Source organism: Drosophila takahashii, chromosome 2R, assembly GCF_030179915.1.
Source record: "Drosophila takahashii strain IR98-3 E-12201 chromosome 2R, DtakHiC1v2, whole genome shotgun sequence".
Lineage (NCBI taxonomy): Eukaryota > Metazoa > Arthropoda > Insecta > Diptera > Drosophilidae > Drosophila > Drosophila takahashii.
The window spans coordinates 29,868,921-29,883,733 of NC_091679.1; the positions used below are offsets into that span (position 1 = coordinate 29,868,921).

General features: G+C 39.5%; 1 protein-coding gene across 1 annotated transcript in view; it reads right to left on the bottom strand.

The window, feature by feature from the left end:
• The window catches only part of dnr1 (defense repressor 1), a 27,393-nt gene extending 13,543 nt beyond the window's left edge, over nucleotides 1-13,850 (bottom strand). Inside the window, exon 1 of the mRNA XM_017152504.3 lies at nucleotides 13,154-13,850. Within this exon, the coding sequence (XP_017007993.2) occupies nucleotides 13,154-13,240 (87 nt within the window). The 5' untranslated portion in view covers nucleotides 13,241-13,850. The remainder of the gene's footprint in view (nucleotides 1-13,153) is intronic.
• Nucleotides 13,851-14,813: the final 963 nt, after the last annotated feature.

A 14,813-nucleotide genomic window follows, 5' to 3' on the forward strand; every position in this document is an offset into this window, starting at 1 on the left:
TAGATTATAATAAATAATTCCTAATAATAATTAGTTACTTAAAAACCTATTCGATATCATAGGATTTAACAAATTTCCAAACGTTTTCCAAAACTTTTGCACTTGACAATTTACAACTTTAGCTTATTTATTTTAGGGGGACATTTTCCCTTACTGTATATTGTATATTGGTTCCGCCCGCCCGTTCCTTCCTCCATTCAAATGACTTTAGTCATTGCAGTTAATGATGCCTGGCTTTGGGCCCCACTCTTCCCGTTATTTAGCCAAGTTCGGAAGCCTTGATGGACATTTGATGGCGAACGGCCACCGGGCCCGAGAACGACACCACACCACACCCACCATATGCCAAATGGCAATTTTCACTTCGTTAAAATTGTAGAATTTTCTTTTCAAGCAATTTAGTAGCGGAAAATGCTTTTGATGCCGGCGAAAGGAAAGCTCGGGTAGCGGATACGGGCTAAGTGGATGACGGGGGCTGTGAGGAGAAGGGACTGAGAAATATTGTGGGACTCTCGGCACCTGGCAGACTGCAGGTCGTCTAACAGCACTTTGATTAGAAATGATTGGGGGGTCTGATTTGATTATTCCACAACACTACCTACTCACATTGCAAAGGGCAAAAAAAAAATACGAAAATAAGAAATGTGTAAATATTAATGCACTCGGTAATTCCCACAATTATCATTTCGTGACCCCGGGCAATTTCGCATTGGCATTTGAATATGTAAAATTCAAATAGTACAGCACGGTTTCTAAATCTAATTACACTAAAATAAATAAATCCCATGCCAGACCAATTTCCATTAAATCGCAATTAAAATGCCTTGCGAATTTTCTGTTTTCTTACGGCGACGTTGCGACTTAATTAATTTTAGTCCAGGCAATGAAAATGCCGCTTTAAGAGGCTCAATTAAAATGGCATTATCCTGGTGCTGATTGTGGTTTTCGGGGTGTTTTTGGGGGCGAAAAACAAAAGCGGCTGGGGTTGGGCATCGAACAATGCAAACAGGACACGCTGCCTGCCGCAGGACAATGTACATCTTTGGGGCCGTAAAATAAAAATGAAGGCATTTAATTAAGACTGCCGAAGGACGAATTATGCGCTAATTGAAACGGGAAATAAGAACGAATGAAAAGCCCGTCGCTGTATGCAAACAAATTGCATTTTAATTTGATTTCGAATTTTAAATGGAAATGGCATACTGAAAGGAAAATACGTTAGATGACTTTTCATTTTTGTTGGAGTTTAAAATGTAAGATAATATTTTTTTTTTTCTGATCCAGAATTTTCTTCTCTGCATTGTGCATTATATCTTGATCCGGTAGCTGATCGGATTTGTTGTGCGGCTTCATTTCCCATCACAATTTTATATGCTTTTATTGGCCCTCTTTGTTTTACAAGGTCCTCTGTCACCCACAAGCTTCCGCTCCCTCCCTCCCCCTTTTTTGCAAGGAGGAGAAAGGCCAAAGAAAATAATAGTGAAAGCCACACAGGACTCGCTTCGGTTCGGTTCTGGGCAATAAAAGTAAAGCAAAAAAATAAAGAAAGGGCGAAACAAAAGCCTTGCCATTAGAGACACATCAAAATGGCACTCAGCATGGCGCCGGGGAGGGGGTGGTAAGGGGGGAACAACCCACTCCCCCCGCCAAAAGGAGGTGTGAAGGGGGGTCTTAGCTTGTCGGCTTTTACAGCAAAACTATATTCGAATACAATGGGAAAAGCATTCAATGCATTCCCCTGTTTCGTTTCTGCGGTTTGTTTTGCGGCTAGCATTTTTTTTTCGGTTGCATTTTCACGCAATTTATTGTTCTCGCTCTCCTCTTCCACTTTTACTCGCTTTCTCCTGTTTCCTGTAGAAATTCCCCATTTTTTTATTGTTTAATATTGTTCTAAGCTATACATATATGTTGGTTTGTAAGTACACTCATAAAAATAATTTTCTACATTTTAGAAAATTGCCCTAAAAAAATTTTCGCCCTTGAACTGAGAAAAATTTTCTATTTTCACGACAATTTTGCCATAAATTCAAGGCAGGTGACCATAAAAAAATATTTTTAGGGTTAATTTTTCTATTTTTCTAATAATTAGGGCGAATTTTTTTCGATTTGCTTCGATTTGACCTTTTCTAAATCCAACGGCGAATTGCCCTAATTTTTTTTCTAAAATTTGTCTAAATACAAGGGCGATTCGCCTTAAAAATCACTCCAAAAGTGTGAAATTCGGTAGCCCAGCGGTCTAATCACTTGCGCTTTCAACTTTGCTATATGAGGACTAAGGTCGTGGGGTTGTGGGTTCGAACCCTGTGTGATTCAACTTGATTTTTATTTATTTTTTTTTTTGTAAACGTTATAATACTAAGGACATTTTTTCGTCCGAATTTTAAATTAAAGTAGTCTTTAAACCTTAAAAACGTATGGGAGTTCTGAGTTAAAAGCATCTTTGTGTTTGCTGGCAAGAAAACGGGACTAATTGTCACAATCGTCAGGAAAAAATATACGGTTTAGTTGCCTTTAGTCAAAATATAACGTAGACCTCAAGAAAATAAGATGTCTGCAGAGTTTGTTCGTTGTCTTGCGCGATGGGTCTGTGGTGCAGCGGTAGGACGCTAGACTCTAAACCGAGAGGTCGTGGGTTCGATTCTCGCAACGACCAAAAAAAGTAAGTTGTTTTTTCTCCTCATATTTATTTCCCTTATTCGTTTACAAACATGATTTTTCAGTTCTAACGGCTGTGTTGTATAGATCGGGCCCCCCCTCTCAACGCAGCTCCCATATAAGCTACACACCAATACAATAATATGAAACGGTGTCCTCCGCCGGTGTTGTTTAATTAAAGCAGCAGTCCCAGAATATAGACGATTAAAAAAAAAACATGCTTCCCAAATTCAGTTAAGCAAGCTCAAACACGATTTTTTTTAATTTGTCTAATTTTTTAGGGCATTTGCCTATAAAATCAGAAAATTCGCCGTTAATTTTAGAAAAATACACCTTAAAATTAGGGCAAATCACCCTAAAAACAGGAAAATATTTCTTATTTCAAGAAAAATCACCCTAAATTAAACCAAATTTCCATCGGGATTTTTTAGAAAATTTTTCTAAATACACGGGCGAATCGCCAGCGGATACGATTTATGGGCGATTTTCTAAATCCACGGGCGAAAAGTCAGTTTTTTAGGGCGATTTAGGGTAAAAATTTCTATGAGTGTAAGCTCGCTTGGCTTAGAGTAAGCTTTATTTGCAGGTGGTCCTGGGCAAAAAAGGAGCGGAAGGTGGGAGGTTTACTTGGCCATATTTCCGCTTAGTTGTTGTGCATTCAGGTTTCTATGGTTGTCCCCACTTTTCCCGCCAACCTTTCGGCGAAATGGGCGAAAGCAGTTCAAGGATAATATGCAAAAACCATGGAAACAATAGATAGCACTAGAACTCAAGAGGGTTTGCTGCAAAATTGTGGAGGCGCCTGCTTACCAAATGACATTATCATTTGCCACCAACATTGATTTTGCTGAAATTTTGTCATTGTCATGTGCAGGCACGATTTTTGCATCATCGTCAAAATGCTCAGCAAGCACTGAGAAAAATTGAGTGAAAAGTTCTAGTGGCAAAGAAAATATACAAGTTGGGGAATGATGAGAATTTGATGCAAATAATTACAAAACCAAATAATAGTGTGACCAAATTTTGTTTTATTCGTTTGCTTTTCATTTCATTTTGGTCACACTAAATCGATTTTTAAACTGTTTTGTGCTATAACTAAACTATTTTAAGTGGGAAACGTAATTAAAAAACTTTTTCTAACTGAAAATCATTAAAATCAGCTCTCTCAAATTCTGTTTTCAGTGCTCGGTGCTAAAATACAAACGCCCCTGACTCTGCAAGCGGTAATTGCATTAAATGTTGGCTTAAAAGCAGACGACGCTTTTCCCCCTACTTCCCCGATTCCTCGCTGCGTTTCGCGTTTCCCACTCGCAGCCTTGTCATTGTCGTTGGATTAGTGCTAGACCTCCCCGAACTACATACACTACACAAACCACTTAGATGGCCAATCCACCCACTCGTTTCCACGTAGAACTGTTTCCAATTAGCCGGAGAATGGCCAAGACTCCGGCAACTACAAGCACTGAGAGCAATATGCTCGACTTTAACCATTAAATCGATATACGCGAGGAGTTTCCTCCAGTAGAGTGGCGAATCAAGTCGAGTTCAGATCGCACGTGACGCCCGCTGACTTCATTCGTTTCGACCTCCGCCCCCTTTTTCGAAATGCACCCACTCAATTTCGTTATACAGTTGATTTTCCATTTATAGAGCCAGTATCTGACATATACTAAATTCAAGTTCAAAACAAGAGAGAACGCTATAGTCGGGTTGGTGTCCCGACTATCTAATACCCGTCACTCAGCTAAAGGGAGTGCGAACGCTGTGTCGGGTTGGTGTCCCGACTAATAATCGTTACTCAGCCAAAGGGAGTGCGAGGGAGATAGATATATATTGACAATTTTGAATGCGTATAACTTTTTAATGGATGGTCCGATTTGAAAAATGTCTTCTACATTTCGATAGATATAAATATACACAACAAAATTGCATTTATACTTCTCGGAAATATTTAAAGATGTGGTTGCAGGACCCATTTTAAAATCGTTAGTGGGCGATTGTGGGCGTTAGAGGGGGCGTGGCGCTCGGCTGAAATAAACTTGCGCTGCGTAGGAAGCCAAAGAATATGTGTGGAAAATCTCAACCTTCTAGCTTTTGTAGGTCCTGAGATCTCAGCGTTCATACAGACGGACAGACGGACAGACGGACAGACGGACAGACGGACAGACAGACAGACGGACAGACGGACATGGCTATATAGACTCGGCTAGTGACCCTGATCAAGAATATATATACTTTATAGGGTCGGAAACGCTTCCTTCTACCTGTTACATACTTTTGCACGAATCTAATATACCCTTTTACTCTACGAGTAACGGGTATAAATAGTCCACACATTGAGCTAGTCAGCAGTTGGTTTTCATGGGGGAGACTCTAGATTGGGTTTTTTTAAATGTATCAGGGAAATATATGTTTCGTTTTTAGATATGTAATATGGGATATATTATTTGCAGGCATATTTAATAGAGAACTTTGTGCCTAAGTGCTTATATCATTAGCAGTTTGAAATTGAGAAGGGAAACTTTTCTTATAAAAACTCTGATTTACGCAAGCAGTTCATTCTTGTTTATTTCGAGTTACAATAAATTCCAGTTGCGAAAGTTAGAGTTACAGGATTTCGACTGTAGTTGGCTTCTTGGTATGCCTCTTCCTTTTTTTTCCAACTTGTATAGTATTGTGTGCCCTGGCACGCGAATATAATTTCCTTTTGATTGGGCGCGCCTCGGCTCGACTTCATTCGGTGACTAGCTGGGAGCGATTTTCCAGATAGATTTGCGGGCGCACTGCCAGCACACGGTGTAAACATAAATTGCGCTGGCAAGGACACGCACACACACACACACTCAGGGGAGGGGGAGGGAGTAGGAAGTGGGTAGTGGAAAGTGGGAGGGGTGGACTGGAGCAAGGACGCAGACAGGATGGCGCGCACGCACCACGAAGCCTTCGTCGTGTGACCCTCGCAGCTCCAAACTTCAGGACTCGATGGCAAAGGAACCACAGCCAACACAACACACACACATGATGTATGCTCGCCAGGGTTGTCGATTCACCCAAAGTCAAGACTTCAGGAAGTAAATTGGGAGGCCTTATCCACCCCCCAGCACCCTTTGAACTCTGAACTTAAATCTTCTTGTTCATAAAAATTACTTGTGGCTCTTCCACCTGTGAAACTTAGTGCAGGAATACCACAACTTTATAACTCCCAAAACGTAATTCTTAAAAGTCTAAATAAATTATTTTGGTAAGATATTGCCCTTTACTTGCCAAACCTTTTAAAAGAGATGCATTATTTATTTTGCCGTGTATATCTCTGCTAAAGTTTCTCATTCCGAGCAAAATGCATTGGCAATAGTTTATCAACTTGATTATTAAAAAAGTTTTAAAAGCCTGAAACTCCTAAGACACTTTGTTCATTTCGATTAAGTTAAAAGTTTTGTAAACTCATTTTTTGATAAACAAGATTATTTAATTTCTTACCTAATCATTCGCTCAAAGTTTGCCAAAGCTTTTAGACAATTAGAGGGAAAAATAGCATGTGGCCATAAATTAGAAATACCCCTGGCAACCCTGGACGTGTGGGTAGCCCCAGGTTGAGCATCGCCTGCGGTGCATTTTCGGACACAAACGCAAATGTCCAGCGAACATGATAAACGCCCTACTGCACCCGAAGCGACATAAAAGTGATGGCGTTTGGTCAGCAGGAAAATGGGGGAAAATGCATTGCATTTGGGTTTGTGTTTGGGTTTGGGCTCGGGATTTGTGTTTGTGTTTTCTGATTGGGCTTCGGCCGTTGGCAATTAATTCCGAAATTGGCCAACGACATTTGGGAGTGGCGGCGGTGGCTCCTCCGTTTGGGTTTAATTGTTTGGAAAATTAATTTTTGCTTCGACCAATTTTACTGATTTAGCAGCAGCAATTTTGGCCAGAAATCATTTGCATACGGACTGCATAAATAAATAAATTCCGGGGCAGATTATCGTTGCTCCGAATATTTATTGATAGTGCATAATAAACATATATGCATATATTTTATGTCAATGCATTTGACCAAGGCAATCAATGCAAATGCGAATGCAAATATGCGATTTGTTTGTTACGTTCTTGGCTGTTATTTTTACTCCCCCTCGATGAGTCGTATTTGAGTTTTCCCCATTTCAGTTCAGACTTCTGCTTTCAGGGCTTTACTAATTAAGCGGTAAACAACAATTAAACAATATCATCGGCCACTGAATATGTATTTCTTTGATTTAAATAACTTTTGCCCGCTTTTTGCCTCGTTTTTCAGAACTTTCAACTGCTGTGTGTAAAAACCCAACCGAATAGTGGGGGAAAATAAATTATATACGGCTATACAGTATTCACATTGTTGCGGTATGTGTGCATAAAGCCAACTCGGTTGTTTTTAGGTTGCTTCTGCGAACTTTAAAAATTTATGGCATATTTGTTGCGGTCGAGAAAGAATCATTTTTGAGATACACTAACATGCGATAAAACACATCAATTTGGTAATAACCGAGAATAAACGTATTTAATTTATGGTTTTATAGAGGAAAACATCAAAAGCTTTCATAAATAAAATGAAACTAAAACTATAAATTATGTCAGCATAAAATTGGATAGTTCAAATTTTCAAGAAAATAAATTAAGTTGTAAGAATCCTTTGTACTAACAAGTAAAATAAATTACAAAGATAAGATGAACAAACAAATAAATAAGAATCCATTGAATTGTCGAATCCAAAAATAAATAGTTTACAGTTTAAATAAAGAAATTTAATTTTAATCACTTCGGTTGACCAATTTAAATAAACTCTATTGCGTTGTATTTTCTGGGGCCAGACAAAAAGAGATAAATTGGCACAGAGCGGAAAAGCAATTCGCTCTCTGAGGTGCCAAATGGATCTGAAAACTCGGGGGACCCGCCTTAAATGTATTTGTATTTATCTTGGGTTGTTTGTTTAAATTGTTAATAACTGTCGACTGCAACAAATAAAAGCAACGCGAGTTGGAGCAAAAAGCAGAGCGACGAAATAAAATAATAAATTTACATACAAAAACACAAACAAATGTACATATGGCGAAAAATGAAACTTGACAAAAATACGAAAATAGGTAAATCTCGTTTTGTGCCTTTTGCGTTTTACATTTTTTTTATTTTTCGCATGGGCTTGGCTCGAAAACAAAAATAACAAAAAAAACAGCGAAGACAACCCAAAACGGAGAGAAACACAAATACGAACCGAAAACAAGCTAAAGATACTCAGATACTTTTGCTTATAAGTTATTATTTTTGTAAAAGCACGTGTGTGCTTTTCTTACCATCAAGAACTTCCAGCTGTTAAGGCCAAAAACCGCATTTGGGCCAAGGGTAAAGGGCCAGCCAACAGGGCGTATGCTTAATGTTAATCACTAAACTTTACTCTAAGTAAAATGGATAAACAAAGCGAAGGTGTTGTGGGGAAATTTCAATTTTAATTAAACATCTGTTGGGGGCAAAACAAATGGCAGAAATAACAAGAGGCGCAAAAAAGCTCGGAAATTGCGTTTTACGGAAAAAAGTCGAGAACGAAATTATTAATGCTTATTTATCATTTACGCCTTGATTGCTCTGATATCGGACTCGACTGCTTCTACCTGTCCTCTTCTTTCCTCCACCCCTCCCCACCCCCCTCTTTATCTGTCTGTTCTGCGTTGTTGACATCGAGTATTAATATAAGAAATTTTCAAGCTTATCAGAAGAAGGTGATAAAAAGAGAGACGACACAAAAACGATGAGTATATTTGCTGTGCTTTTTCACATTTGTTTTTGCCCACACACACGAAATATATATATTCAGACATCTGGATGAATCTCTTATTTACCACACAGACTTGCTAAAAGAATAGGAATTTTGGGATCTGAAAACTAGAAGAGCTTTTATCTTTCGTCTTATGCAGAGGAATTTTAATAAGATTTTAGAAAATACTATTGTACTAGACGAGAACTATAAATAGGAACCCTTAAATCTCCTTTGCATCCTTTGACTAGGGTATGAATGTCTGCTTTATATTCAAATTCCCCAGCTTGAATTGGCCTTTTGTCGTGACACGAGAGACAAGCAAATTGGCCAGCGGCTGCTGCACTTGACCCGCCCCCATCGCCCCTCTCTGCCACTTGAGCTGCCTCATCAAATCTTGCCTGGAAACTTGCCTCGTTGCACATCTTTCAATTGTTGCAAGTCGCACACTCGAGCCACGCCCCACCGCCCATCCGCCCACCATTGCCACACCCAACTCGTAATCCCACACTTCAAGGGTGTTGAAAGAACTCATCATCATCCAGCTGCCTTCTAATCCTCCTATCCCTATCCCTCACTCATCCCCATTACCTCTCCCCCCTCTGGAGAAAGCTCTCACAAAAGGGGAGGCAACAGCAGCGTTTGCAAATATAATTACACTTAGAAAATGGATGTCGTATTGGCGGAGCAGAAAGATCTGATTAACGCAGCCTGTTGACAGGCAATCCGATAAGGAATCACAATCAATGGAGGGACTATAAAGGACACAGTGGGCAAAAGCATTATAAACTATGAATAAATCTGTATTAAAGTCCTTGGAGTATTTATAATATTCAAGGCCTTGATCTACTGATAATTATTAGGTTTTATAAATTAACAGATAATAAAACAATGTTGTTGAAATTTACATTAGTATAGTCTTAAGTGTATTACTGCATAGGTCACCCGACTTTACCCCGTAATCTTGCCCAGCGATTTCATCACGTGGGATCGAAATGGAACCTATGATTTATCAGCTTTCCACTACGGTGACTGGGCAAACGTCTGTTGTTTTCCTTTTCCTGGTTCGTGGACTTTGTCATGTAACAACCGGCCCTTTTGGAAAATGCTCGAAATGTCAATCCCGGCAAAGAGCCCACTCGATCCATGTGAAGAACGCAGGCAAGCAATCAAAAACAACTCGAATGGCCACTCAAAACTCGGGCTCTGACGACAAACGAGCAACGAAAATGGCAATTTTAAATGCAATTACAAGTAGCTGGTAATTGCAAGTAACTATTAACGAGCATAAAACTGTTGCACATGGCCCACAGTGGCGTCGTCCTTATAAAGGGGGTGGGAAGAGGGGGTTTTGGGTCCTTAGGAAATCGCTTTTAGGCTGACTGACTCACTGGGCAGACACACCCAAAAATGAACGGGGCCACATTTGCATGCCTAAGTATAGAGTATATGGCCCAAGTATGATTGTTAAATCGAGGTAACAAAAATGTAATTCTCCTTTGACATGCAAACTCGTCGAAAGCGTCGGCCCACTGACGTCAAGGGTAAACTTTTTCGGATTGCGATTTGTACGAGAGCTGGGAGCTGAAAACTTTGTTGCTCCTGTCCGAGTCAGCTTGGCAGCTTGTAATTAAAATGTGCAACTGGGCCTTCGCCTCTTTCCCGCCGTTTACCCCCTCTTCTGCTCGGATTACTCCAAAGCCCGGGGTTCATTAGCCACTGCGATAAGGCCCCTACTCAAGAGTTATGTAAACCCTCTTATCAGCCAAGTATTTCGTTTACACCCCGAGCAAGCTTATCGCTAAGCCTCGATTAAGACTCGGTGGAAATCAGTTCTAAAAAAAGAAGCTTCTCAAGGTTCTGCGCAGGTGACTTTGAAGAGCTTCTTAATTAATTAATTTTCCATCACACTTTATTAATAGTCGCGACTTCTCATTGTCATGCCGCCAATATCGATGACGAATTTGTAACATTTGGACACTCCTTATCGCCAGTTACAAGCGGCGCGTCATTCTTTCAAATGATAAGCTCTTCAGCCATAAATCGGCATTCGTATTCATAGATTAAAGCTGACGCACGGCTCAAAGTTAAATCACAGAAGCAAAAATATTAATTTGATAAATCCGCAACGAGTCACAGATGGTGGTGAATTCCCCCCGGCCCCTCGGGGGTCCCAATGAAAAATGGCCTGTATTATATACATTATTTAAACGCTTGCCAGATGTTTTCCCAGATCAACAGGGCTGATAGAGAGTGTTATTGAACATTGGACTGTGCAGCATATACATATGTGCATGTAGCATACGTGCGTCGAAACATGTGAAATTGATAACGCTCTGATTCGGATTCAATGTCATTGGGGGATAATGCAACTGTTACGGCGAGAAGAAAGCACCGATTATCATGACTTGACAAAGAGGACAACGGCTCGTTGTTTTCCCTATGCAATGACTCGAATTAAAGCTGATCAATAAACTGGTTATCATGACGAATTTATATTACCTATATAACTAAAAAGATTGTAAATTTCCAACCCCTCTTTTTACTACAAAAATGAATTATCTGCAACAAAGTTCCCTTGATTTATAGATCTGGTTATGTGCACTTTTGCCCTCAAAAGTCCTTATATTTCGCCATAAATAGATTTCAATTAGTAATTATTAATAGCACACTAACGGGAATTAAAACGAATCGTAACCTTTGTAACGATTAGAGGCTAAGCCCTCCCATAAAAACCATCTACGTTCTGCCCCAATTCGTCTTGATGGTATTGTGTACGATGTTAACTTAAGTTCAGAGCCGTAAATGTTGATAGCAAATGAGCTTCTCTGATAGGGATAGGCTAGGTTAGATAAGATAAAAGCAAGTTGAAGAAGCATATTTTCTCTTGTCTTGGCTCTGTTGTCGGTTCTTGTTTTCCACCGGAGATAATATAGTTGGCAACGCATTGGGACCGAAATGGGACTGGGACATTTATTCACCTGAATATTAATGGCTCTGTGTGCGAGCCCGTTATTTGATAAGTTTGCCCGATTAGATTGCACACACACTAATGCACGGGTCGCAAATAAGCCAAAGACTTAATTAGCCTGACAAACAAGGCGAATTGCCGAATTGACTTTAATCTTTCGGGTCGGTGAAAGGGGCGGTGCCTGGTCTATAATGTGGGGAGGGGTGGGGGAACATAATCGTATGTATATCGCTCGTAGTAACAGAGCTCGGCTAAACAGAAGTCAAGTGTTTGTACTAAACGCCTCAAGTGGCCAGCACTTGGACATTGAACCCGCCAGCAAAATAATACACAGAAAGAAAGCAAAGCGATCTTAAGTGATGATCGAGTCAAGTATTTTAATCACAAAGTTAAGACAATCTTTTCAATATAATTATTCATCATTCAATGGTATTATATTATAATATAACCTTTTAGGTCGCCTACAAGTCACACACCCTGTTCTCTATTTTCTTTTTTTCCTCCACACACCTTGGGGTGTTGAAAAAATTTCGCGGGGGGCAGCTTGAGTCAAGGGTATTTGGCATTTAAAATGAATTAGCGCAAAACTAGTAAACAACAAGACATTGGAATTGGACATGGCCCCCCGTGAGTTGATAACGAAATGCGAATCGAAATTGAAAACAAAAAAAAACACTCACTTCTGTCACTGATAAGCGTTAAAAAATAGTTTCAAACAGCCTGCAGGTCCAGGCCCCCCAGAAAAAAATTGTAATTGAAATTGAATCAAGTACTTAATTTTCGAATGAATGTCGAGTACCTCTCAATGAAGATTCTTTTATAACATTTTTTTATGGTAAGCCGCTCTGGTATTAGCCGTAACGAAATTCGCCATGAAAAAAGGCCGCCATTAAAATGAAATGAGAACATTTTTGTTGGTATGGCGTCGTGAACAACTTTGCACGTTGGTCATAAAAACGGTAATCATTTTTTAGTTATTTATTTCCAAAGATAAAACACAACCAATTTCTATACCCGCTTTTCCTCGCCAACTCAAGTGATTCGAAGGCCCTTTAGTGTTACACCATATCCTCTTATGAAGGGATACGTAATTTAATACGCATATCGTACACGCGTATCATATTGCATAAACTATTGTCGAGGATCGATAAGCTATGAAGTAATTTCAAGGCAACCACACTATCGGGAGAAGCGTGGATGGATAATTTTGTAACCTCCTTGAGATGGAGCCGATGACTTTCCCTTGAGTTCTGTAACCTTAAGGGAGGTGTACTTCACATCCAATGTCGTGGGTCCCTTGACTTTAAGTAAAGCGTAGTAATATGATGGGTAAATATAACATAGCGGACCATATCAAAGATCCCATAATATAGATAAAGAAGAAATGATGCGTGCTATTAATACTTTTAATGGAACAGTTCTGAGGTCAAATACTTGAAAACTCAAGTTTCATGGAACTACTTACATATGTTTCTAAAATCATCCCAATTCCACTTACTCCATCAACACTATATCTTTGGATGAATACATTATTTTGGTAAAATAGAGGATCGATGCATTATTTCCATTACGAATGATATGCGATGTTTGTGATTTATCGTGGGTCTGCCGGATTCTACCTCACTTCGTGTAAATAGAAATAGAAAATCATTTCGCGGGCTGCCTATTATAGTGCAATTTCTTCTAAGCCACGCGGATCGAATGGAAAATTACCAGATGGTGTATTCTATCTATAGCTGTGATGAACTCACCTTCTCCAGACACTCCTGACCATTGGCTTTGGGATCCCACTTGACGGCTTGTTGGGTGCCGTTGGGCAGGTTGACAATGCACCACATATTGTTGCTTTTTAACTGCTGCTGTCGCCGCCGTTTGATTTGTTGTCTAACAGGTAAAAGCTCTGCTCAGCTGTGGTTTAAAACAATTGCATCGGGGACTGGCTTCCGGCTTGTTTGCACAATAGCCGTATTCAAAATCTGAATCAAAATCAAAGCCGAAGCCCGAGCTACAGGTTGCAATTTTGTTACTGTTTTGCGCACCAAATTCAATTAGGTTCGCGTACTTCGTTCCAGTCTAGGAAACTTATCTTTCTCTTTCAGTTTTATTTTATTTTATTTTTTGTTAACTTTGAACGTTGAGCACTGCGGAGTTATTTAAATAAATTTGCACTTTTGGAATTTTGTACACATTTTTATTAAGCGGCAACGAACGCACGCACGCTTCTCGTATAAACTTTTGATTGTTGCTACTGTTGTTGCTTATTCGTATTTTATTTCTGCTTGTTTATTGTTGGCTTGTGAAACACACCGTTCTGCGATTTTTTTTTACAAAAATTAAAATATCGCTTCGCTATATTTGTATTCCCGGCGATTTTGCGGATATCCTTGTTGTTTTTGTTTTCTGATATTTTTGGTGTTTAACACAGCGCTGCCGAAAATCGAGTGAAAAGATGTGAGCGCTGCGTGTTGCTTAAATAGATTTTTACCCGCTCGCTCTCCCTTAAACTCTCGCAATCTGAATCACTTTGTCAGTGCGCTCCGGGCAACGTCGGCTCATGGGTTTCTCTTTCAAAAGAGAAAAGTGCACTCAAAAAATAGGTTTACCAAAAGTTGGAGAAAATACTGTTATTAAAAAAAGTTTAAACAAAAAAAGTGTTAAAATTAAACAAATTAATTTATTCATTGCCAACCAAATTTTTTCAAGGCTAGTGTAAGAAAAAGCAAAGAGTTAAACGCTTTACCCCGGAAACCAAAAATTATTTATTATTTTTTTTTATTTTAGTTTTTTTTGTCTTTTAAATTTTTAAAATGTAAACTTTTTTTTTCAAGTGCAGTAAGAGAGTGTCATTTTGTAGGTGATTCACTGCGGGGGCGAGAAGTGTGTTCAGCGGCAGCTGTTACTGCCTGTTTCATTCAACTTCTCTGTTGCCCAGCTGTTGCTGTTGTTGTTGTTGTTTTTGTTTTTAGCCACTGGGCTTTTGTTATCAGATTTCTGCTCGCCGCATTGAAATTGAAATGCAGGTAAATTGTTGAACGAATGCGATGCGCATGTGCAGATCTCTTTTCTTTTCTTTCCAGTGCAATGCAGCTGTTTCTGGTTTTACATCTTCTTCTCAACTGGCTTACTGCATTATCTGCTCTTCAGCTGTTTGTGTTTCATTCGAGCGACCTGCACAATATGAAGACTAATGAGTCGGTCCGGGAATTTTGGGGTGGACCTGCAAGGGCTGTTATCAAGGGATATATCATGCACTTAGAACAATGCAAAAATGAATGGAAATACTGCAACGTTTCTAAAGTAGATTGGTTTAGATCAACTGACCCCTGTGAAGGTCACATAGAGGTCGTTGCCAAGCGCGCATTGTGTTCATGTTAGCTAGCGTGATTTTCATCATTACAAAGTATTGCAATC